Consider the following 22,873-nt stretch of genomic DNA (forward strand, 5'->3'; position numbering starts at 1 on the left):
GAAATGATGACTCAGCAGGCAAGGTTCTTGAGGGTTTTTTTGTCCGTTTTGTGTGTTTTTTTTTTTAATTAAAGGAAAAAGCATAATTACTACAAATTACAAATAACACTAATAATAATAGCCAATCACATCAGCCTACAAAGCAGATAGTGAATATTAAATGTTATATTACAAGATCTTATTCAAGTAGTTTACATTTTTTCCTTTTTATATTTTTTTTCTGGGCGTTTTCACATTTTTTTTTCCTCATGACAAGCCTAAAGATATTTGCGTGATGCAGTGAACAATTTTAACGCTTCATATACAGTCTGTGTGTTTTTTTTGTTATATTCATATGGCTTTATAACATTTGAACTTTTCAGTCTGCAGACATCAAAACCAGCCATATTCGTCACACGCTGCTGCGCTGTTATTTTCTTTTTGCATCTTCGGCACCCCTCCGCCATTTTGCGGCCAGCTCCTGGTTGAGGGTGAGGCACCCCCTACAGTTAGTTTGAGAAGGGGGCAGAGGGGTTGGGGGGTAGTCGGGGACAGCTCCACCCCGAAATCCTCCAAATGTCCCATCAGGTGGAGGAGTGAGCACAATTGCAGCCAACCAGTTTTTTTCCTCATCTATGTACCCATTGTTTGTTTTTTTTCCACTCGTCCGGCTCTCATTGGTTAAGCCTCCACAAAACACTGATGCAACTATAGTGAGCCTCCAAAAAGTGATCCAAGTCTTCCTGAAGAAGGTTGGAAGGAAAGAAACAAAAAAAAAAGGTCCAGCTCTGCTTGCATTGGAAGATAAAGTTAGGGCGACGTCCACATAAGACCACAAAAAACAAGGCAAACAATTGCAGTTGTCTCTTTAAACTTGGGACAGGAAGACTCCCAAAAAAAAAAAAAAAAGATTTGTTTTAAGACTCGCTGTACTTTCTCCCCAGAAAATTGAAACCAACTGTGGAGGAGGCGCCAATCGATGAAAAAAGGAAAAAAAAAAGGGGGGGGGGGGGGAATTGATCAAATTTCAACATGAAACAAGTTTTGCTTGAGTTTTTTTTTTTCTCGTTCCCTTTTGTCGCTTTAAATAAACATTCGATGGTCCAGATGCCAAAAGGAGGGAAACGCTGGAAAAGGGAGAGAAAAACAACAACAACAAAAAATCCCGCCCGCGTCACACTAGTGATTCCCCTCCTCCCCACGCAAAAAACATCCAAAAGCATCAACATGTTAATGAGTACGTACACATGTAAGGCAAAAATACGTCGGGCAAAAAGTTCTCTCCTTCATCGGTCGAGTTCACATTTACATTTCGATGGTAGGCTGTCCTCGTCCACGACAATTTTAGAATTAGGAATCCCTTTATTGTCATTGTACTCAAGTGTGCAACGAGATTAGACTTGGCCACAGATAAGGAGCCGCGTGTGTGTGTGTGTGTGTGTGTGTGGTCAAACAGGAAGAGGAGACCCCCTCCCCATCCCCCAAAACTATCCACCCAGAGCACCTGCGTCACTTCCTCTTCAAGTAATCCAGATTATTGATTCTTCCAGTCCTTGACGGATGGATGAAGCTGATGGATGGGAAACACAAAACCAATGACAGGAAGCCCCGCCCCTTGCCTCAAAGGTCCGGGAAACACTTCCAGTGGAACGAGGATGCGCTTAAGCACGAACAAAGCCACACGACAAAAGCCAAGGTGAGACTCACAGGACTCGTAACAGGACCCGAATGACACTTGGAAGACAATTCAAGCAGTTTGGCAAGACGTGTTCTGAAAAACGGCAAAACCATTAACAATAAGGCAATTCTCAAACCAAGGTTTCTTCTCCTCTTCAATTATTTTTGAAGCATTTGTTTGGGTTTTTTTTTCCTATCCTGCTCCTCCCCGAAAAAAAAAAGCCAGCAAATCAATTATTTTTTGAAGGCGCTTTGGTCCGCTTGGATGTCAGCAGGGCCGTCGTCGTTGCACATGCTCATCGGAAAATTGTCTGCGGATGCCGCCACCCCCCCCCAAAAAAAAAATTATTCAATTCTTGAAAGGGAAGGTAACAAAAATAGTGGATGGTTAAATAACCGTAAAAAAACAAAACAAACAAATCCACATGGTGGACTGGCAACTGCAAAGAAAAAAAAATGTGTTTGACACCTTCATTGCTTGCTTGCCTCGTTAAGGGAAAAAAAACTTCAACTCATCCGTCAAGCAAAAAAAAGAGATAGCGATGCATCAAAGGAGAGCTTATGGGGCGGCCCCACCCGCGCCCGGAACCAGCGGCATGTGACTTGATATCCGTTGTGGCCCCGGTTGCGAGTTTACTTGAGCGTCTTGGCGGCGGCGGCGGTGGCGGCAGCAGCTGCGGCCACGGGGCTGGAGTTGTTCTGGCTTTGGGGCCGACTGGAGGGATGGGAGGGGTGGCGGCGCCGGCCGTCCCCGCTGGATGAGTGCCTCCTGTGGCCTCCTTCCTCCATTGGCGGCTGCGGGGAGCACGAGACCACATTGACAGGTCACAAAGGCCGCATGTTTTGGATAAAACAGAAATTGATCTCAAAGCTTTGCAGGGACAATTTTACCACACGGACTAAGGTTACCATAGTTGCATGCACCACTTTGTGTAGAAAAAGGCTGGTGAAATACAAACTATCTAGTTTGGGCGGAAATGATGAATCATAAAAATGAGAAAGCAAAATAGTGATTGGGTCATTAGGGGCTTGGCAGTATGCCGATTTTTTAGGACACTTTGGTTTTTGACCCTTGACAAGGAATCAAATTATTTTACTCACATCAATTCTAAAGTCCTCCAGTCGCTTGAACTTGCTGAGACACTCCTGCAGCTTGGGGTCGATCTCCAAGGCCTTGGCTTTGGAATATTTGAGGAAGGCCCAGAATTTCTCCAGTCCATAAAGCTGACCTGTAAATCCAGAAACATTTAACAGGATGATTCAACTAGGTTTGCCACCGGTCGGATATAACGGATCTGCTGCTTGTTAGCACATTTTGTTAATTTTGTGATCACTTGTAATTTTGTAAAAAGGACCTACAAATTATATATTCCTATCCTAGTCATTGTTTTTTTTCCTCTCCCCCTCACCTTCCTTGGGGCATGGCAAAGTTAGTTTTTCATATTTCAAAAGTGTTTATCAAACTGGTAGCTGTTTGCATTAATCAGCAGCCAAGTTGTTGGTGTCAGTTCCAAACAGGTGAGTGAGCCCTAGTCTAAAATGATTCAGCAGCGTTGTCGGCTTATTGTCTCACCAGCCTCATAGTCTTTCATGGTCTCCTCCTGGAAGTCCTTGAAGATATCTGGCCGGAACTTCTTCTCTAAACCGTAGCTGTAGTACCTGAACAGGCACTCCAAACCGTACCTGGAACACAAACAGTCATTCCATAACCGAGTCATCCAAACATGCATTTATCATCCTGGTCCCTGGCACGACACTCCCACTCACCTGTATCCTTCCTTGCCATCTTCCACGACCAGCTGGCGGAATTCCTCGTACATCTTCCTGTTGAAGTGATCACGCAGGAAAAAGGACCAGAAGCGGAACAGCGTGTTCATCTCCTGGGACTGGCCGATTCCCAGCCGCTTCCGCTCTGCGATTGATTCACGGTTAGGTTCAGCCCGTGACGCCGCGAGACCGCCCATCGAGTTGTGCTTACCGTTTAGGCAGCGCCGGCGGTACTTGTGGTAGACGTGTTGCGTGAAGCCGTTCTCCTTGAGCAGCTCGTGGGATGGATGCTGAAACTTGGGCAGGGACTGCGGTGTGCAGCCCACATTGCCCAGGGCGGGGGTGCCCTCGGATGGGCTGGCGTTGGAGCTGAGGAGGGGGCCAATGGCTAGAGTTAGCGGGACGGGATGGGGGAACATTGGGTCGATCACACTGTAAACTGCAGATATGGCGTGACGCAGCAGCGGTGTCACCTGACAGAGGCGGTTCTCGAGCGATGCTCTCTGGAATCCATCACCCAGCCCACGTGGCACTCCATAGGCGGGTTGGAGCTGTGCCGGGTCTTGCGCTTCCTCGGGGTCTGGCGCCAACATAATCAAAGCACTTCAGTACAAAAATAGGAATTCATCAGGTGCCACAAGAAGTCCGCCATCTCACTCACCTTGGCGTCGACAGGGCGACTTTCCTTGACCACAGGATAGAAGCGCGGTGTCATGGTGGCGTCCTTCCTGTGAGGTGTGCGCGGTGTGCGGGGCGTGCGGGCACTGCGGTAGTTGGGCGACTCAGGCACGGTCGTCGGGAGCGACCGTGCTATCGACGAAGGTTCGGGGGCGCCGAAGAGTTTGTTCGCCAAGGCGTCTGTTGGGACTGAGGACAAAAGGGACTCAAGTCGACGGTACGCGCATACCGATTATAGGGACAGCTGTAAAAGGTTATCGCAAGGTGTGTGGTGGGCTCACTGATTTTTTTTTCTGTAGTGTGGCAGTGTGCTTAAAATGGCCGAGGTCAACTATCATAAATGTTCAACCTACTCCGCTTCTACCTTCTGAGCTTGGATCAAAAGGCGTTCGCAACACAGTGAGATAAGTCCTTACTCTGTTGGGGTTGCGGGGGGCCGGGGGGCACTTCCTGGTTGGGGTCGACGGGAGGCTCGGGGGTCAGGCAGTCAAATTGTTCACGGCTGATCAGGTGAACCTTCTTGAAGTTCTCCACCTCTTGCTGCAGGAGATGGAAAAAAAATATATAAAAACGTTATATTCCGCCATCCAGCTTTCTGACTACCGCTAATAAGATGTTTATGAAACACACAATGCACCACCCTTGTGCAGACAAGCCCTTTGGATAATTCAGAACTATGATGCATACAAAATTTATGTTCCATACTCTGTAATATGTCAATGGCAATTACATTTTACACAACAACACTGATTAAATGATTCTTTGCTACAATGCCATTTTAGTCTCTATACAGCTTGGAGCAGCAAGCTTCAAATAACACACAGGAGTTAATGTTGAAACTGACAGCAACAAAAGTAAAACGGCCCAGTTAGTTTCCTACTGTTAAACCATCATACACATCTAATGTCATATTTCAGCCTTGCTGAAAAGAAAAGAAAGGCGCAGACGGCAATCAGGACCACAAGTGCGCCAACGCAAACCGACCTGATCTGCCGCAGTCTGGTGATGTAGACGCAGCAAAATAACATTGCTGCCAGAAACGCTCTCTTCACCTTCATGTTATCGGCACGTACTGAAGTGACGAGCGGATGGCGTACAACAACACACAAACATAAACCTTCCAGGATGATGACAATAGCCGCCTGTCCCCAAAAACACAAGCTCGGCTAACAAAGGCAGCAGTTCGTAACGGCTTCACAAAAATAAAAAACTCACGCTTGATGCGCCTCTACAATCGACTTCAAGGTTGTTGAGCGTCCATCTTTGCCTGATCCTCTGTCGCCACCCGACCCGCTCAGTCCTCGGCCGTGCGCTTTATTTACGCAAACAAACTGTTCCACACTGCACTGGACAAGCACGTGAAGGCCTCACAAAAGAGCCCGACAACAAAAGGAGAGCGGTATAAAAAACAAAAGTCTCTGTTCCTGCATCCAGAAACCGCTCAAAACCAAGGAGAATCTTTCTGCTCTGGCGCTTGACTTTGTAACAGAACCATCCCCAATGTGGCGCAAACAACGTGGAAACACTCAGAAAGCTCCAAGGCTTTTCTCCACATAAAAAGAGAGAAGGACCGTTGACAGTTCGTTTGAAGAGTTGCTAAATTATTGCTGTCCAAAAATTTATAAATTTTCGCAACGCGTATCGACAAGCACTTGTGATGTTGCCCATTCCGCAAAAAAATGGCCTTACCTTGATAGTGGCGTACTCAGGCTCATATGTGTCATCCCACAGGTCTTGCTCGTAGTAGAAGAGGCCGTCGTTGATCACCTTGACCAACTCGCTGGAGAGCTTGGCGCGCGACGTGTGGTGGCCCGTGCGGTCGCCGCCAGGGTGCTTGCGAAGGTAGGGCGGCGTCTGCGTTACGATCAGGATCTTGTTGACGTCGTGGTCGTCGATCTCGCCGTCCGAGTCCTCGTCTGACCAGTCAGTGAAGGTGTTGCGCCGCCCGTCCATCTGCTCCATCTCCTCGTCAAACATGAAGTCCAGCTCCTCGGGCTCGTCCTGCTCGCCACCCTCCTACATTTGGACATGTGAGAAATGAGCAGAAAGTCTGATGAGATAACTGCTGACCGTCTCATTTTACTTTCAAGACAGTATGTTGAGAGTTGCTTTGGTATGATACCAAAGTGACAACTGATATTTAATTAGAAAATACACAATTGAAAGTTAGCTTCAACAGGCAACAGAAATACATTGTGGTGGTGTTGTTGCGCCGATTAACTGCCTGTCACTATCACACTTAAAAGTACGAGCAGATGGTATTGTTTAATTTTCCTGAGTGGTACACAAAGCAAACCTAGTACAGTGCGCTATATCTTCACCTTGTTTCCAGCAATGGCAGGAGAGGGAGAGGAGCCAGACTGAGGCAGTGGCGAACGGCTGGCGTCGTCTTTATCCCTCTGCTGCTGTGAGGAGGGCGCCTGCGTTAGTGCACGACCGCGATTGAGCACGAGGGGGGGAAATGAGGATGGAGGTGAGGTGGCGTGACAAAATTGCTAAGTAATGGAATATTTAGCAATGGCAAAAATAAACCGAGCCGAGAGATGGCATGTCGGTCCATTTTAAGCATGAAGAATGAAGAGTGATGATGTCACCTTCTCTGGGCTGACTTTGGGTCTAGCCGGCGAAGGTCTGGGCCTCTTCTTGACCTCGATCCAGGACTCGGACTCTAGGTCGGGGAGGCTGGCAGAGAGGCCCTTGGGCATCGTCTTAAGGTTGGAGGGCGTATCGGGTTCAGCCTTGGGCAAGCGTTGCTTCTGGGTCGAGGCCCTGAGAGACCCTGAAAGACAATGGCATCGTTATTGATTTTTTAATCACGTTTCGGCATGATGATCCGCTAGATGCTGACATAACAATGATGCTTAGTTGAATCCAAATCAAGTTAATAATGATATTAGTTAATCAAGACTAATTACATCCTCACCTGTGGGCTCCTCAATGGGCTGCCTGGGGACGAACTCAGGGCAGTTTATGAGTTGGGAGAAGTCGGTGTGGTTTGGCACGGTTAGGCCCGGCAGGGGCCACTTCTCGGGCTCCACCTTGCGACGGATTTTCATGTCTATCACTTCCACTTCCTTGCTGTCTTTCAGAGCCTGTCGGGAGGGAGAGAGACATTACACGGAGGAAGCGCCGTCGCCACACGGACAATCCGACTGATTGTTTTTTTTTTTTTTACAACTTATAACAAATGGCCATTTTTGTTTTCGTGCTGAGATCAGAGCTGTGAAAGTTCTCTCCAGTGATGTCAGAGATGAGACATAAATATCGAATCTGTTCTTCGGTGTGAAAATGGACAGCTAGGCGCTAATTAAATTCTTCAGGTCCACCAGAGTGAAGCCAAAGAGAACGCTTGGAGAAAGAGTGTCCATACCTCCAGAATGATGTTGACATCGGTGGTGAGGGCCTGCACTCTGTGGAAGCTGGCGATGAGTCCGACAGGCAGGAACCCTTCCTGATCCATCTTCCTGCGCAGGAAGAAATCGCGCTCCAAGTTGTCCAGGCTGAAGTAGTACTCACTACAGCAAAAAACAATAAAAACGAAGGAGCATTCACAAAACGACTCTTCTTATGAAATGGATCAGATCAGAGTTAAACAATTTATCTCCACAGTTGAAGAGACACGAAAAGCTCATCATCATTTGTGCTGCAGCTCCAAAGTGTTGACCGCTCCAAGCTTACATCTGCCTCTTGATGTAATCCTTGAGAAGGTCCTGGTCCACGGAGTATAGGTCGCTGCTGCTCATGTTGTCGTAGTAGTAGGTGACTGAGGTGCTAAATTTATTTCCAAAGGGTCCGTCTTTCACGTCGTATGACTTGTAGGCTTGGTGGTAGTCGTAGTGGCCTGAATGGGACACAGAAAGGTGCTTAGAAATCAAATGAATAATTGGTTCGTTGTCCCGCCCTAATTGAAGTGCACACATTTTGTGCTATGGTGTCAAAGTTCGGCTCAGTTACTTAAAAAAAAAAAAAAAAAAGTATGTTGAAGCTTCTATGCTGAGATCACAGTTGCGAAGGTCCTCTCCATTGATTTTTAGTCAGAAAAGAGACTGACTGACCCCGAATATCTCATTATGTCTACAGCTCATTTGCAATTGCCGTAAAAAAAATACTTTGTCCTGTGTGGCCTGTTATACCCAAATTCATTCTAATTTTAAGTCACTGTTCCAGCACTGAAGTCTTGATTCCAAGCAAAAAAGAAATGAGGCAAGAACAAGAAAAAAAACGTTTTTGATGACAAACCACACAAGGCAAAAAATGTGACAAGAGTAACCATGTAGGAGCTCAGTAAACTCGTTATAAAAACAACAACAACAAAAAAGAAATAAAATAAAAAAATTATCTGTCTTTGCATTATCTTTTCTTGTACCTCGGCCTCTTCCTCGTCCTCGGCCTCGTCCTCGGCCACGCCCGCGCCCCCTGAAGCCACCGCGGAACGGCGCCCCCTCGCTCTTGACGCTCGACACCTCGTCGTGGTCGTCGCGCCACTCCCGCTCATACTTCTGACTGTGCCAGTCTGCAACGACGGTTGCGCAATTATGAAGTGATCAACTATCTTTCGATATCAATTTCACAGCCGAGCGCTTACCTCTGAGGTCGTTTCTGGCATTGGGTGGCAAGCGGGGATTTTCATTCTGCCTGCTGTTATTCCGGGAGGCAGAGCGCTCACGGGGCCCCTCGATCATCAGGGGAACCCACTTCTGTTTGTTTCCTGTTCGTGATCACAGAGGTCATGTCAGATGAATTAACAATTACTGGATTGATTACTAAAAAAAATAAAATAAATAATAACCCATATAACTACAGCCTTTGTTTCTAATTGAAGACAAACGATTGAAAAGTGCAGTCGGCTGCAATAACTCTGCTGGCCAACAGGGGGCATGAGTGATCTGCTGTACTGTGTGATGAGTTTAAGGACAAACAAGTGTACATTGAGCATGGGGAAAAGACACAGACACTTTCAAGTGACGTGGCGCTGAGTTTGTCTATGAATGAGCAGTCTCTGGAACGACGCCAGACGGACGACATAGCGGAATGGGAAGTTGGCCTGACAGTTTGTGGTTAACCGTGCAGCACCAGAAGAGTGAAACGCGGCATCAGCGAATGATGTCATTGGGTACTTGATCAGAATGTTGATTACTGAATGATCTTCCAAATTTTGTACCCAGAATAAAAGAAAAGAGACCAAATTCACCTTTTTTCTTCTGGCCGTTCTTCTGCGAGTCGTCGTCTCCGTTCTTCTCCTCTCCAGAGTCATCCGACTTGTTGGTCTTCAGGTTCTCCTTGCTCTCTTCATTACTCTCACGCTTCTCCTTTGTTTCCTTCTTGGTGGACGTCCTCTTGATGGCCTGATGGAATGACACGTTGACGTTAGAAGAAAGACACTTTAGCCACGTAGCACACGGGTCAAAGATTTTCATTAGTAAGTTGACAGTAAAACCAGAACTAACACCAATATTGTTTAATCCTCCTGAAATAGGTGGGATTTTGTTGTATGCACTAAATCTCTGCAGCTACCAAATAATTATAGAAAAAATATTTTCCTGATGATCCTATTCCAATCAACGAACTGGGTGAAAATTGATTTAGCATTATTTAACAACAAAATATGCCTGTGAAGTATTGCTTCACTTAGGGTTACAAACCTCATATTCTTCACTCTAATATGTGTGCCTGAGTATTTGTAGGGCATGGCCTGGTGAGTGACGTGGGCGTCAGCAAATGAACATAGCGATATTCACATTGTGTCAGCGATGGTAGACAATTCTGCTTTACAGAAGACACGCTGCACTTCACCTTCATTTTTAAGTGCAAAATGATCTCAAACTTCTGACATTCTCTCTTCTATGCAATTTCTTCAGAAAAACTATGCCTTTTATTGTATATACACATATACATACATAAATACATATACTTACACACACACACACACACACACACACACGTATACACGTAGGGAGAAGGATTCACAGATTTTTGACGGGGCTTCAGCACCGGTGTGGTACCATCCTTGTTCAGGATGCAAAAAAAGCAATAGCGGCACCACAAATACAACAATGCTGTGAGTTTTTCACACAGGAAATCATGCAAAGCGTTCTCACCAAGTGGATTAAAATACAAAGTACACAACATTCCATGCCAATGAATGCACATAAAAAAAATCTTACATCTTAAATCAAATCCTCCTCCAAAAATAATACAACACACAATCGTGTGCGAAGTGTATTGAACCTAAATTTGAAACCACTTCCCCTTTTCACCCAAAGCCATACAAACAAAAAATTATTTTAAAACTGCATTGAGTCGCTCACTATTTCCACTAAAACAGAAGCCTCGAGTGAAAACGGAGCAACAGGATTTGCACTCTGCCACTATAATTTCCCAACGCAACACAGATTAACTGCAGCACGTGTCCACTCTACGTAATCCACTTAACCCTGCGGTAACTGTCCAGGCTTGGAATGGCGTATGGTAAAAACAAGTAATGAGGGTCAGGAGAATACGTGAATGGGCTTTTATGAGATGCCGTGGAAAAACTTGGAGGGATGTCTTCTCTGTGATTGAGCACTGCGAACAAGCTGGCAAGGCTAACCGACTTTCATGCTGACATGGTTGAAGGTTCAACTCAAGTCATTGAAAAGTTACTGTCTAGGATGGCGTTCATGTAATTATTCATTTCAGGCTTTAACTTTTAGCCCGTGACTTGTTCGCGTACGTAAAATTTAAAATTTTATTTTTAATTAGCACCTTAGCGCTTTTGAAATATTTGGCTTAAGAGAAGTACGACATCAAATAGCACACTGCTTCTCGGCACCCTTTTAAAGCCTCAATTCTTACTTTTTAGGCAACATTTTATTTGTGTTGCTGTTTTTGGCTAAAACCTAACTCACATAAACGAGCTTTGCTAACCATGAAAAGACTTCTTGAATACTAACTTTTACGATCACTGCAATGTATGTACAGTTCGACCGCGCGTAACAAGCACTGCCAGGAAAAAAGTGCTTTGCTGTCATCTTGAGGCATTTCGAGACAATTCTAAGTCAATTTTATAGGGTGTGGTATGCTATTTTTGGCAGGGCTCTGTTGGGAATAACACTGTACAAAAATGTACACTAAAGTATAAATAAGCGTGCTTATTCCAATCTTCTAAAAACTACAGCGATACGGCGGTGCCTACAGTTTAAAAAAAAAAAAAAAAAAGGCCGCCATCTTTGTCCATGTTGACCTGTCTCAAGCAAGCTGTCTCACGAATTAACTGTTAGTTTGAAAACATGCAGAAAATATTGATTCTAATACGAGCAGCAGTTTCCTTTGATATATTCGGCATTTTCCTTCAAATTGGCGTGCTAATCGTATACGGCACGTGGCTGTCAACGGGCAGGCCGCAGGCATATTACAAGGCTGCCGATTGAAACTTACAGTGGATCTCCACGAGTCTTTGACCTGCCTGACAGTCGGGGGGCAGGACACGGTCCGTGTCACTGTTTCGATCTGAACAGAGGGAGGGAGGGAGGGAGGGAAGAGTAGTTTAGAGGAGACAATGACGTGGACTGGGATGACAAAACACACAAAAAAAAAAAACTGTTCACAGACACAAATAAAATGGAGGGGGGGATAAACCAAAAATTGCCAGTTAGAGGACATTGCTTGGATTTGGTGATTAGGATAACTGCGGAGGATTAAGGTATGTACTGCAAAGTATACAAGTACGGTATGGGTGTAGTTATGAGGTGGGATGCTGGAGTAGATGGGAATGGGGTCCTGAATTCTGTGATGGTGGTGGAAAAAATATGAACTTGGTACAGCTATCCAACCAACAAACTTCGATGCACTTTGACTATCCAAAGACAACACAGCAGTTCGAAAGCCAATGCACCAAACACAAGTCAATATATCCCCGTATAACTCGGCTCCGAAGCTCAACCTTCTCATCACAAAGTGTCAGCACGCACACACTCCTATCACACGATGCTTGTACAGTGCCTCAAAATAGCAGAAGCATCACCGATCTAGGGGCGGATGACCAAAAGGGGATCCCTAAAAGGACATCCCTTCCCCGGCATTGCTCAGCGCATGCACAAGCCCCCCCCCCCGACGCCTCCCCAGTAGCATTTATTCCAGGCTAGGATGGTGTTGACCCACATTTTCCTGCTGAGCAACGTGTGAGCTCCGTCGCGTTTGCTGGAATGCGGGTGTCTAAATTAGGGCGCCACGCTGCCAGTGACACACCAGTCGATCCAAGGATCAGAAATAGCCGGCTGCCGCTTACTTGCTTAGGTGAGGGAGGGAGGAGGGGGGTGGGGGGGTCACTGTGTCGGGACGTGTGGTTGAACTAGCCGAGCAGCTTGAAGCGACAGGTGTTTGGTGCTCAGAGGGCTTTTGAGTTTGTCCTTTGACGCCGCTATTATGCAACAGAAGCACGTTCGGAATGCCGTTGTGTACCTTAAGCCCCCTCTGGGTATTTTGTGAAAAATCACACACACGACTCAAGGTTCTGGCTGGTCTTACCTTGTGTTCCACTGCATAGCGTCTTAAGATGAAACATAGTAAGGCAGGGGCCAAAAATAAGCATTTCTCTTTCAAGTTCACTTGTGCTTTTCTTGAGGAACATGCTACAAGTCCCATTTGTCATAAATTAGTTTCACACGCTTGTAGCATCCATTTGACCAAATACACAGTCAACTTTCTCAGATGCTTCTATATATACGGTACCACCCGTTGGCCATATATTTCGCTGCCGTACATTATGTCCAGCGACAGCACAAGACGGCCGAGTCAAAAGGCCTCTGTAAATTGACTATTATGAAGATTCGACAAACATGGTTAACAATTAGTCAAGCACTTCACATTGATGTGAGATGAATTGGACCCTTTCAATTAGAGCAGAATCAGCTGTTGGGATGCGATCATCTTTCCAACAACATTTTGGCAAAGGCAGTAAAGCCCATAAGCCAGTCTAACGGTCCACGTCACTGATCTCGCCGACAAAACCCTGTTCCCGTGACACCGTCTTCAAGAAAACAAAACAAAAAAAAAATAATACCACCTACCTGCATGTCTTTAGTTGCGATTTCCCCTGGAGTGGGCCAACTAGTGGCGTCGCCAAAGTCCCCGACCTACGCAAACAGAGCAAAGCGAGGTCTGAATAAGTCATGAAGCACATGTGATGAAGCACACGAGGAGGCTACGCGCCAAACATTGCACCTTTTGAAATTACAACACGTTCCAAATCCTGTTAGGTGTAGTTCAGTATAGTCAGTGTGTAACTTTTCTATTGACAGATTAACACCTACACAACTTTTGGTGAAGGTGCAATGGGGTAGAAATTTATTACATTCAAAGTTATTATTACATTATTATTACACTCAAGCAGCCAAAATTACAACTGTGCCTCAAGAAATGTTCATGAAAAGCATTAAGTACCTTCATTTCATATTTTGGCACCCATCCCTTGCTCACGGCTAACAAGTGAGTTCTGAGAGGAATGTTGAATACTCATTATATTATGTTTGTACATGGTGTGCACTTAGATTATGTCACGCCATAATGATGCAGAATACAGGTAAATGACATTACAGTGGACCCCAGCTCACTCACAGTTGACCATGAGTGGATTCACATTTTACTTTTTTTCCCCTGCATTACAATGTATTCATCAATTTCCGCAGTTTGCAGTTTCTGTCTTATCTGACTTGGCCATTGAAATAATGTGAGTATACAATGCATCAGTTTCTACCTCCAAAAAAAAACCAAATCACCCGTGCGGCCCGGTACCACTGGTACCAGTCATAAACCGTCATAGCATCATCTATAGGAGAGGCATGCAGCGTAACTACATTTTAATCAGCCTTCAGTTGAATAACACAAGAAAAAAAAAAAAGTGAACATTTACCTTTCCTCCGCGTCTAGCCTTGGGAGGGTTGCCAGCTCTCACCACCTTGGCGGGACCAGTCGACTCTGTGGAGACAAGACGCATGCGTTAAGACCAGAAACCGGCTGATAAGAGCGCAACACAGATGGGACAGGACAGAAATGATTAAAAACAAGAAATTTGAAGGTTTTTTTCTTGAGCCACAAGTTGCAACAGAACTATTGAAACATTAAGAAATGTGACTACGTTTTATTAAAAAATAAAAACAGGAGCTACACAGTTTACTGATGTTACGTACTAGCTTCAGGCTTAAAGTCTGATTCCTGGCTGCCGAAAAAAAATGTACAAATATGCTCTTTGCCCTCAAATACTGCAGGGAGATCTAAACTGAGATTTGCGGGAAATTTGTCTGGATTTTGCCCTGATGACAGGATGGCCAATAGAACACAAACAGCTCAAAAGAAAAGCACTCACATTCTTTGCGAGGCTGATCTATAAAAACATTTAGCTGCCACAGTGTCGAAAATATATTTAAGTGTAATCTTGGAGCTGAGTTGTTTCTTCATCAGCTTATCGGGCTCAATCATTCCTCACATTCCAGGACAAAACACGAAATGAAGGGCAAGCCGGCGAGAGATGCTGCGACTGCCGTTTCAATAACCCTGAGGCGAAAAACAGGAAACTCCTTTTCCTGACACGGAGAACGAGTCACGGGCATTGCGTTTACGTTTTTTTTTTTTTTTGACAGCTTCAAACCTTTGCAGGTTCTCAAGAGCTCAAAATGCAAATGTGCTGGGAAAGTCAAGAAGGCAAGGAACACTGAATCAAGTTAAAGGGTGTGACAGTTAAAATGAAATGCGGTGTAACACACATTGAAATTGCTAGAATCTGTACATGGTTGGTACAAACGCATTCAGAGAATGAGTCACGCAAGGTCGCATGTGCGTCACGTAACGACTGTTGTGGTTGAATCAAAAGGTGATTAAAATAGCTGTCAAGCACAGCGTAAAAGATCACGAGGTTATTCCTGAATCAATCACCTTTATACAAACTGCAAAACACACAAGGAATTTGTTTCCAGCGTTATGAGCTGAACTAGTAGACCAGTAAGAAGTAACGACAATCAACCAAGACGTGACACAAGTAGGTAACCTCTTTGCGTAATGTAAGGCTATCATTGTGCCGTCGGACCACCCAATGACTGGTTCTGAGAGTGATTGCCAAGAACACGAAGGTCTTGATGGTTGAAACAATGTGATCAGGTCGATGACTGAGGCGTCATCTGCAAACTTCAGGGGTTTGACAGCTGGGTGTGTCGAGCTGCAGTCGTTCATGTAGAGGGAGAAGAGCGGTGGAGAGAGGACGCATCCTTGAGGTGCGCCAGTGTTGGTGGCGCTTGTTGATGATGAACCACCCACCCTCACCCTGTTTTGTGGACTGCCTCTCAGGAAGCTGTGGATCCAAGTAGTTTAGTTGTGCTCTATCAGAATCACCCAGAATGATGAAGGGTGACTCTGGGTGCTTTAGCTCAAGTATACTTGGTCAGCCAGCGTTTGGGAGGTGCTGCGACTACGTGCCACTCATGATGACGGCACAAACATCAATGGAAAGACGCTTTAAAACCGGTTTACAATGGGAGTCCCGCCCTCAGAACTGGAATGAAGTTTGTATCTCCCTCTTGGCAAAAAAAAAAACAAACAGCTAAAAATCAACAGTACACACTTAACTGAGGAAATATAATCGGCGGAAATGATCAATTTGATGTACTCCACTGCAGAAATTGAGGTCCAAAATCACCTTCAAATTTGAGTTAAATAGTACAACGGACGCTTGTAACGTTGCGTCATCCTTGTACCTCACTCTCCAGGCGTGACAAATTGATTTACGCTCACACCGAGTGCTCCGCCAATGTAGCAAGTGGAATAAGCGAGGTTAATTCTTGTGGCTGTGGTACTGTCACGGACAGAACGATGGTACAGCAACGCAATAATTACGCACGACGATATATATCGTTTTATCACACAGCTATTTACGCCACACGATCAAGCAACCTGTGGGAAGTCCACGGGTTCACTTTGGGGACAAACCAAAAGGAGCTTATTTGGAAAATGAGGCTTAACGCCTCGTCATCTTGACTCAGGATGGCTAAAAAACATCTGGAGACTTCACTAGCTTTTTTTTTTTTTAAGTTGCACGAATTTGTAGTTTCTAAAACAAGACACCTACATGATTAAGTCGTTGTTAGTTTAGTACAAAAATGTTCCTGTGGGGTAAAAAAAAAAAAAATAACAGCATCCTGACTATGCCTTTAGAAGTGTTTCATTCGAGCAAGCTGCAATATGAATTATGTATACAGCTCTGTTTAGCGTCCGCATGGTCAACCTAATCTGATGAGCTGGAGGGCACCGTCACTCCGCCGGTCACACTCGGATCGGATGACGGCAGGCTTGAAGGTCAGACAATCTATAAACCTCCATGGGAAGAACGGTGTGTGATGGGCTGACTCTCTGTGACTTGAGAGATTCCTTGCGCAAATTATTGTCCGCCTCCACTATCAGAAGCGGCGCCGTGGCCTCTTGCTGCTCGTTCAACAGGTGACACTAGAAAACGAAAGGGCGACGCTGCTAGAAAAGGTGACGTGAGAGCTGAGCATGAAACGGCGGCTATGCTGGCAGCGAACGCACATTCCACGAACAAACGAAAGCTTTGTCTCACTGAATCCCTGCATGTCTCGGCTTAGAAACGCTGGAATGATCTTTTCATAAACCCCACAAAAAAACTTGCCCCGCTATTATGTACAACTCCCTTGGGCGCTTGCCACAACTTCAATTGAGAAGGGTCACCGGGTTTGAAAATGGTTTACGAATGAAATGCTTATTTTTAGTTGCACACTGGCTGCGCAACCAGTCTAATTTGTTTTCTCACAACTCTGAGTTCCTGGTTTTTTTCTCAGCGACAGATATGACGATGGGGTGTTAATAAGCCATACATGTTGCCTCAAGAGAAAAAAAAAATCTCTTTGCGTCGACTTTTTAGTCAGAAACCGACTACTAAATGGACTAAGGCGAAAAGGCGGTATTACTGCACAATGGTACCTCTTCATTACAGAAGGATTTCCTGTACTTATGTCATGTCTGTCAGTTGCCTGTTACTGTCAGTATTCACTTTAAAAAAAAAAAAAGTACGCTGCAGGCCAATCGTGCAAGTGTTCACCGCACTGACAATGACTCATGTTAATCTAATAAGCTTGCAGGTTGGACAAACCATTGCTCATGCAAACTTGTGCTTCTGTCCCTTTACAAGGAAAAAAAATATTGTTTTGGATGCGAGGTCACCAGCGAGAACTCTGGAGGCTCATCGATACTGATACGGCGCCGATTGGAACCACCGTCGCTGTGAAGGGCCCACACCCTGCCGAGCTCTATCACCGAGCGCAGACTCAGCCTGCGGCAGATAAAGTAGGCCGAGTTGGATCGCTTGAGACAAGAGCTCATCTCGAACAGCTGATAGTGCGTGTCAAGTGGATGTGTCGGCAAAGGTGGAGTCAAGTGACATTTTCAAAACAGTATCAACTCGTTTGGCCGCGGAGGTCGCACATTAGGTAAAGGGGGAGTCACACTGTCACTGTCATTAAACGTGATGATTACTACTACGAAATTAGCTGACCACCAATTTTGCACTGAAGGCACTCTGTGAGAAACACATTTTATTGTGATGGTCTCCTTTGTTCCTTAGAAGTGTTTTTTTTAATTTATTTTTTAACTCATGCAATGTTCAAATAAAGTTTGTGTTTGTGAACAATATTCGATCCAAAATACCCGCCCCCCAAATAAACATGCCAATCTTTGCCCAATGAAACAAGTACAAAGACTCCTCCAAAAAAATGGCAGGTTTTTATCAGCCAAAAAAAAAAAAAAAACATCCAGACCATGGCACGGATCTCAAAAACAGGGTGGCTTGTATCTCTGGGAATCACTGTACATGGACTGAAAAAAAAGTGGCAACGTTGCAACCAAAGGTACAAACTAAACTTTGATAACCTGCCTACCGTTACACAACTCCATATTAAATTATGAAAAAAAAAAAAAACATTGCGAGTAGAACTTTGGTTATGAAACCAATTTCCGTTGCGCGTTATCCATGACACCGCACCGATAGCATATGAAATGATTGTGTCATTGATTAGGCGCTTATCGGCATTTCAACATCATGTGAATCGTGCCAACATTCCCAACGCTGGCTGGCTGTCGCACCACAGATGACGCAAAGACAAATTCCCCCTCTTGTGATGACACGCGGCATTTCCACACCACTTGCGGTCTCTCGTACTAAAGGATGGAGAAATTGCCCCATGCGGCTTGGTCTCACAATGAAGTTTTTTGTTTTTCTTTTTTTCATTCCAACGAGTCTTTTGCAAGGGCTCACGAGTTCACTGGCAATTTAACTAGGTCACATTTCGATCACAGGCGACCGACTTCAAATGCGACTTATTTCTGAAGAGAAAGGAACCGATACCCAAATCGCTGCAACTACAACGGCTGATGATACACAACTGAGACTTCAAAACAGATGGTGACATCTCCAAGAGAAAAAAAATCCTGGGGTGAAGTGGTGGTCACAGACTGCAAGATATCCACGTGGCAATCCTTCAAACAGGCCACCTGGGATGTCGAAATACGTTTCCACTCTTTAGACTGCTCTTATCCACGACTGGATTTCATCCAAGGACACACTAAGTACACACACAAAGCTGATAAAGACTTCAAAATCAAGTTTAAAAAAAATTAAAACCTTTCATTGGCGTTAGATCAAAAATGGGAAAGCGTTGTCGGTTCTTTGGTTGTTAATTTCGTGTCAATTTGTAGTGACTTGCTTCTTTTTAAGTGATTTGTTCATTCACGGACACGGCATAGCAGATTTCATCACACACTGCATCGCTATTCTCTCATTCACAATATCACTGACGTCTTCAAAATTTTAAAAAGGGTGCATCAAAGGATTTCTTTTAAAGTGTGTTGTTTCAGAAATCAGAAAGGGAGAGCCGTTAACCGCGGCGTCCATGCGCGCTGCCATCTTGAAAATATATACACACGTTAATGGCATTTAAAAGGGCAAAAAAAATAAACACCTCGTTGACATTTTTGGCAACCTAGTATACGACAGTTCGTCCTCGTTTTACGACAGTCGCAATATTCTGCGTTTTGAAACGATCAACACGACACGATCAACGGCACAAGTAAAAGTGTGCTTTGACGCAATGTCGCCACACCATCGCTTTTATGCCCATGATCACGCCTTTGATTATTTTTCTTTTCATCCAACAGTCAGACTCAACAGCCCCGCTTAATGGCGCAAGTGTGTCATAATTTTTAAAAGCACGGTTGATTCGGACTGATTATAAGCAAAGGTATCTGGAAGCATTCATACCATAACCTGGGAGCATCAACAGGTTGCTCCTTCTTTGGAGGACACAAATCAATAGACAGTGCAACAGTAACGCTTTGATCAGCCTGAAAGATTACACTATAAAAACACGGTTGCCATTTGTTATTACTTCGGCTCAATCTGACAAGCCCAGGAGAGGCCATTTATATGCCACTGCACCTTGTGCTTGCAGTGCACTACTTTTCTTTAATGCTGCAGCAACATTTAGGTTCATAAGACGTTGTTTTAAATCAATTCGACGTACCTTGATGGCCATTTGTTTACCAAGTACCGCGGGCACTTATATATTTGCATTTTGAATTATATTATGTCGTTATTGTGACAGAAGGTGTCTGCTTTTCCAATAGGCTCAACCTGGGCTTCGCCACACACCGGAAGACTCTGAAAATTTTCAGAATTAGTTTAAACCGTGCAAACACGTTAACTAACACGGCAGCCATGTTTCGATATTCTCACCTTGGCTGTACACAAAATCGTACATGCTGTGTAGCTAACAAAACTATAACATTACAACCTGTTCATACATTGTGTCTGAATGTCCGTAACTTGAAGTTTGAACTATAAGTAATCATTTAAGAATCAATGACCAAAGTAAAGAGGGGGCTGCAGGTGTCATAACATATACTCAGCGAGTATTTGTATATTACATTGGAATATAATTCGTGAATAAATCAGGTTTACTGTCTGAGGCTGCAACAGTTTGGTCCACCAAAAGCGTCATGAAACAGCTGTGCAATTTCAATACAAGAGGCAGCATGGGGTTGGGGGGGATGGGACAAATGGCTGAAAGACACGTTGACTTTCCGCTCACGAGGCCATGATGGGAGGTTTAAAACACCTCTGATCTCGATCAGTATATCATTTTTGGGGATCAACATGACTCCCCATGCCAAAACAACGACGTTACTAATCACGATGTGGCGCGTTCATCGGCGAATTCACAATGACTTGCACGCAACATCGGTAGCGTCGCCGGCTAACTGGTAGCCTGGAAGAGATTGGCGACGTACAGACCACATGACAGCCGGGTAAATAAACAATAGGGGTACCAATCAACACCACAAACGATAAAACAAGGGCGTGATCGCTACAGAGTTCCCATTAGGCGGCTAGCTCGCGTCGGCTAGCTGAGCTTACCATGCCTTCTACACGTGGAGTAGACACGTGACGTCTCATAACAAACCTGCTCGCTTTTTTATTTTGGACGATTAAATATGCAAAGGGTTTGCGGAATAACAGCGAAATTTAGTGCGTTTGCGTCGGAGTAGGCGGTTTTAAAAGTACAGAGTGGAAACGAAAGCAAACGTTCGGGGCGGCTAAGCTAGGCCCGTGCTATTGTTAGCCGGGGCGGGCGTCTCCAGTCTTTCTTGTTGTTTTGCATGAAGGCACTTTTAAAGATGGACTCTACAGCACTAACGGCCACTTGAGCTTCCTCTGTGTCACTTAGTTCAACTAAACGTTTGAAAAGTCTCGACCAAAAATGTGCACACGAGTCGGCCTTTTATCGATTTTGCGTGCACGGTTGTGACGTTGCAGTTTCGTGCATCACAACTTTTGAGGCAAGAAAATAAATATAAGTCGTCACTTCTCAAAGCGTGCGCGTGTTATACCGTCCCCCTGTGCAAAGAGACAATCCGTGGCTCCACTTTAGCCACCCAGAATCCCAGGAATAGCCTCTGCGAGTGGAGGAGGGGTACATTGGTGCATGCACGCGCTTCAAATATATCCTGCATGGCATGGCTTGACATTTGGACTGCATGAACGCTTCCTGGCCCACCTGACAGACAGCTGCTGGACGAAACCGCGGACACGCGAATGACAGGCGGGGGAACAAACATGAGGGAGAGGATGTGCAAGGGAAGTTGGGTACCCACCGTGATGTGCTTGGCCGTTCACGCTGACTACGGTCACCGCGTTCATTTTCCTAATCCACGGGTTCACCTTGGGCGGTGGAGCCTCGGTAAACTCCTTCTGACTCTTACCGCCGTCCTCGCCGACCGTGGCCTCGCTGTCACAGCCCCCCTCGTCCGCTTCCGTGTCCCGTGTGGGGCTCCCGGAGGTCTCCTCGTGCCCGTACCCACTGGCGTTACCACGGCTGCCGCGCTCCAGCTCCTCCTCCTGGGCAATATTCGCCGCCTGGCCCCGCCCGGCCCCGTCGACCTCGAGCTCAGACTCCGGCTCGCCGCAAATCACTTTGCCGTGGTCCTCCGCTTTAATAAGCGGGTTGCCGGGCAGGAGAGCCTCCACCTGAGTGGCCATTTGCAAGCGCCGTGGTTCTCCCACCCCCTTCGAGATCACCAGTCCTCCTCCTCCTCCTCCTCCCTTATCCCTTCTCCTCCTCCTCCTCCCACAGTCCGAATTCGCTCGAAGGGGAAAAGTGAAGTTGTTCAGCGGGAGTGTTGCGCTCCTCTGTCGCTTTCAGACGAAAGGTTTTTTAGTCCAAGACGCGGAGACGTCCACGGCTGTTTCAAAAATAAACAATGCAAAAAGAACCGCGTCTGATGGGCCTTGAAAGGGGGAGTACAACGCTACTCAGCCGCTAGCAGCAATATGGTCGCTTTCTCCACCACGCGATAGCAAGGGACGCGCACGTAAGCCGTCAAGGGGGAGTAGGCACGTACAGTCGGGAGCGCGCTTCCGCACACGTCATCACAATGTTGCATTTAGTGTTTTCTGGTCAAAAGAACATGCCATTTAAAACATCGTCCCCTTTTAATAGAAATAGAAATCTATTAAAATTCGAAACGTTTTTCAACCTCTTGTCGCGTCTTTAATAACTACTTAAACTTCATCCACACAATAAGGCAGCTGACTCAACAGTTTGGGAGCAGGTGAAACTTCTTTGGTCGTTTACTCAATAAATAAGGAGAGAGTTGACCTGTTTGAAGTAGCACGTCCTTGAACGCCTCTTTTGACCCCTCCTCCTCCCCTCATCCTCATCTGCGTGTACACGCCCTGCGTGCGCATGTCTCTCGATGTGACTGTATTTGTTCGTATGATGTTTTGATGTTGTACTTTGTAATCGCCAGTAACAATGGCAACAAAGCACTCTTTCATTTTCTGTTGTATGCAGTCCAAGGAGTGCCCAAAAAAATCACTCAAAAAACATAATTTATTGAGTGGTGGGTATATGTTTACTAGTATGTGATATAATATGGACACAAGGTATCAGTCTGACGTGTATGCAGGAAAAACTGGACAGTACTAGGTTGAGTCACTTAGATACCACTCAGTGTTAGACTGGGAGGTTGTCACACAGTAACTGGGTGGAGTGTGTAAATCCATTATGTAGGACATATTTTGTCCAACCTTACCGCAAATGATCATTAAAGAAAAGCAGGGCGGTGCATTTCATTTGAGGCCAAAGTTATGGCTACAGTCACCCCCAGTGAAAGACTTCAAGCAGGGGCGTCCAAAAGGGGAGGATGGGTTGGTTTTTGCCTCAGGGTCATTGACATC

The 22,873-nt window shown here is 45.4% G+C and overlaps 1 protein-coding gene across 3 annotated transcripts; it reads right to left on the bottom strand.

The window, feature by feature from the left end:
- Positions 1-24: 24 nt before the first annotated feature.
- Positions 25-22,036, bottom strand: larp1 (La ribonucleoprotein 1, translational regulator). Of its 3 annotated transcripts, none has more exons than XM_088279934.1 (21): positions 21,289-22,036; positions 13,991-14,055; positions 13,149-13,214; positions 11,518-11,589; positions 9,293-9,446; positions 8,687-8,809; positions 8,468-8,614; positions 7,780-7,942; positions 7,472-7,616; positions 7,025-7,193; positions 6,696-6,880; positions 6,423-6,503; positions 5,791-6,117; positions 4,518-4,641; positions 4,085-4,290; positions 3,897-4,003; positions 3,635-3,792; positions 3,424-3,568; positions 3,230-3,339; positions 2,758-2,885; positions 25-2,451 (listed from the first exon to the last, which is right to left on the bottom strand). In XM_088279934.1, exons 1-21 carry the CDS (start codon positions 21,671-21,673, stop codon positions 2,290-2,292), a joined length of 3,222 nt encoding a protein of 1,073 aa, XP_088136060.1. In that variant the 5' UTR covers positions 21,674-22,036; the 3' UTR covers positions 25-2,289. The 3 variants fall into 3 exon arrangements, with proteins under 3 accessions (XP_088136060.1, XP_088136059.1, XP_088136061.1); XM_088279933.1 differs by having other exon boundaries at positions 6,423-6,521; positions 21,289-22,035; XM_088279935.1 differs by lacking the exon at positions 11,518-11,589 and having other exon boundaries at positions 6,423-6,521; positions 21,289-22,035.
- Positions 22,037-22,873: the final 837 nt, after the last annotated feature.

Source organism: Idiotropiscis lumnitzeri, chromosome 17 (assembly GCF_059441095.1).
Source record: "Idiotropiscis lumnitzeri isolate Australia: NSW breed Sydney's pygmy pipehorse chromosome 17, RoL_Ilum_1.0, whole genome shotgun sequence".
Taxonomy (NCBI): Eukaryota; Metazoa; Chordata; class Actinopteri; order Syngnathiformes; family Syngnathidae; genus Idiotropiscis; species Idiotropiscis lumnitzeri.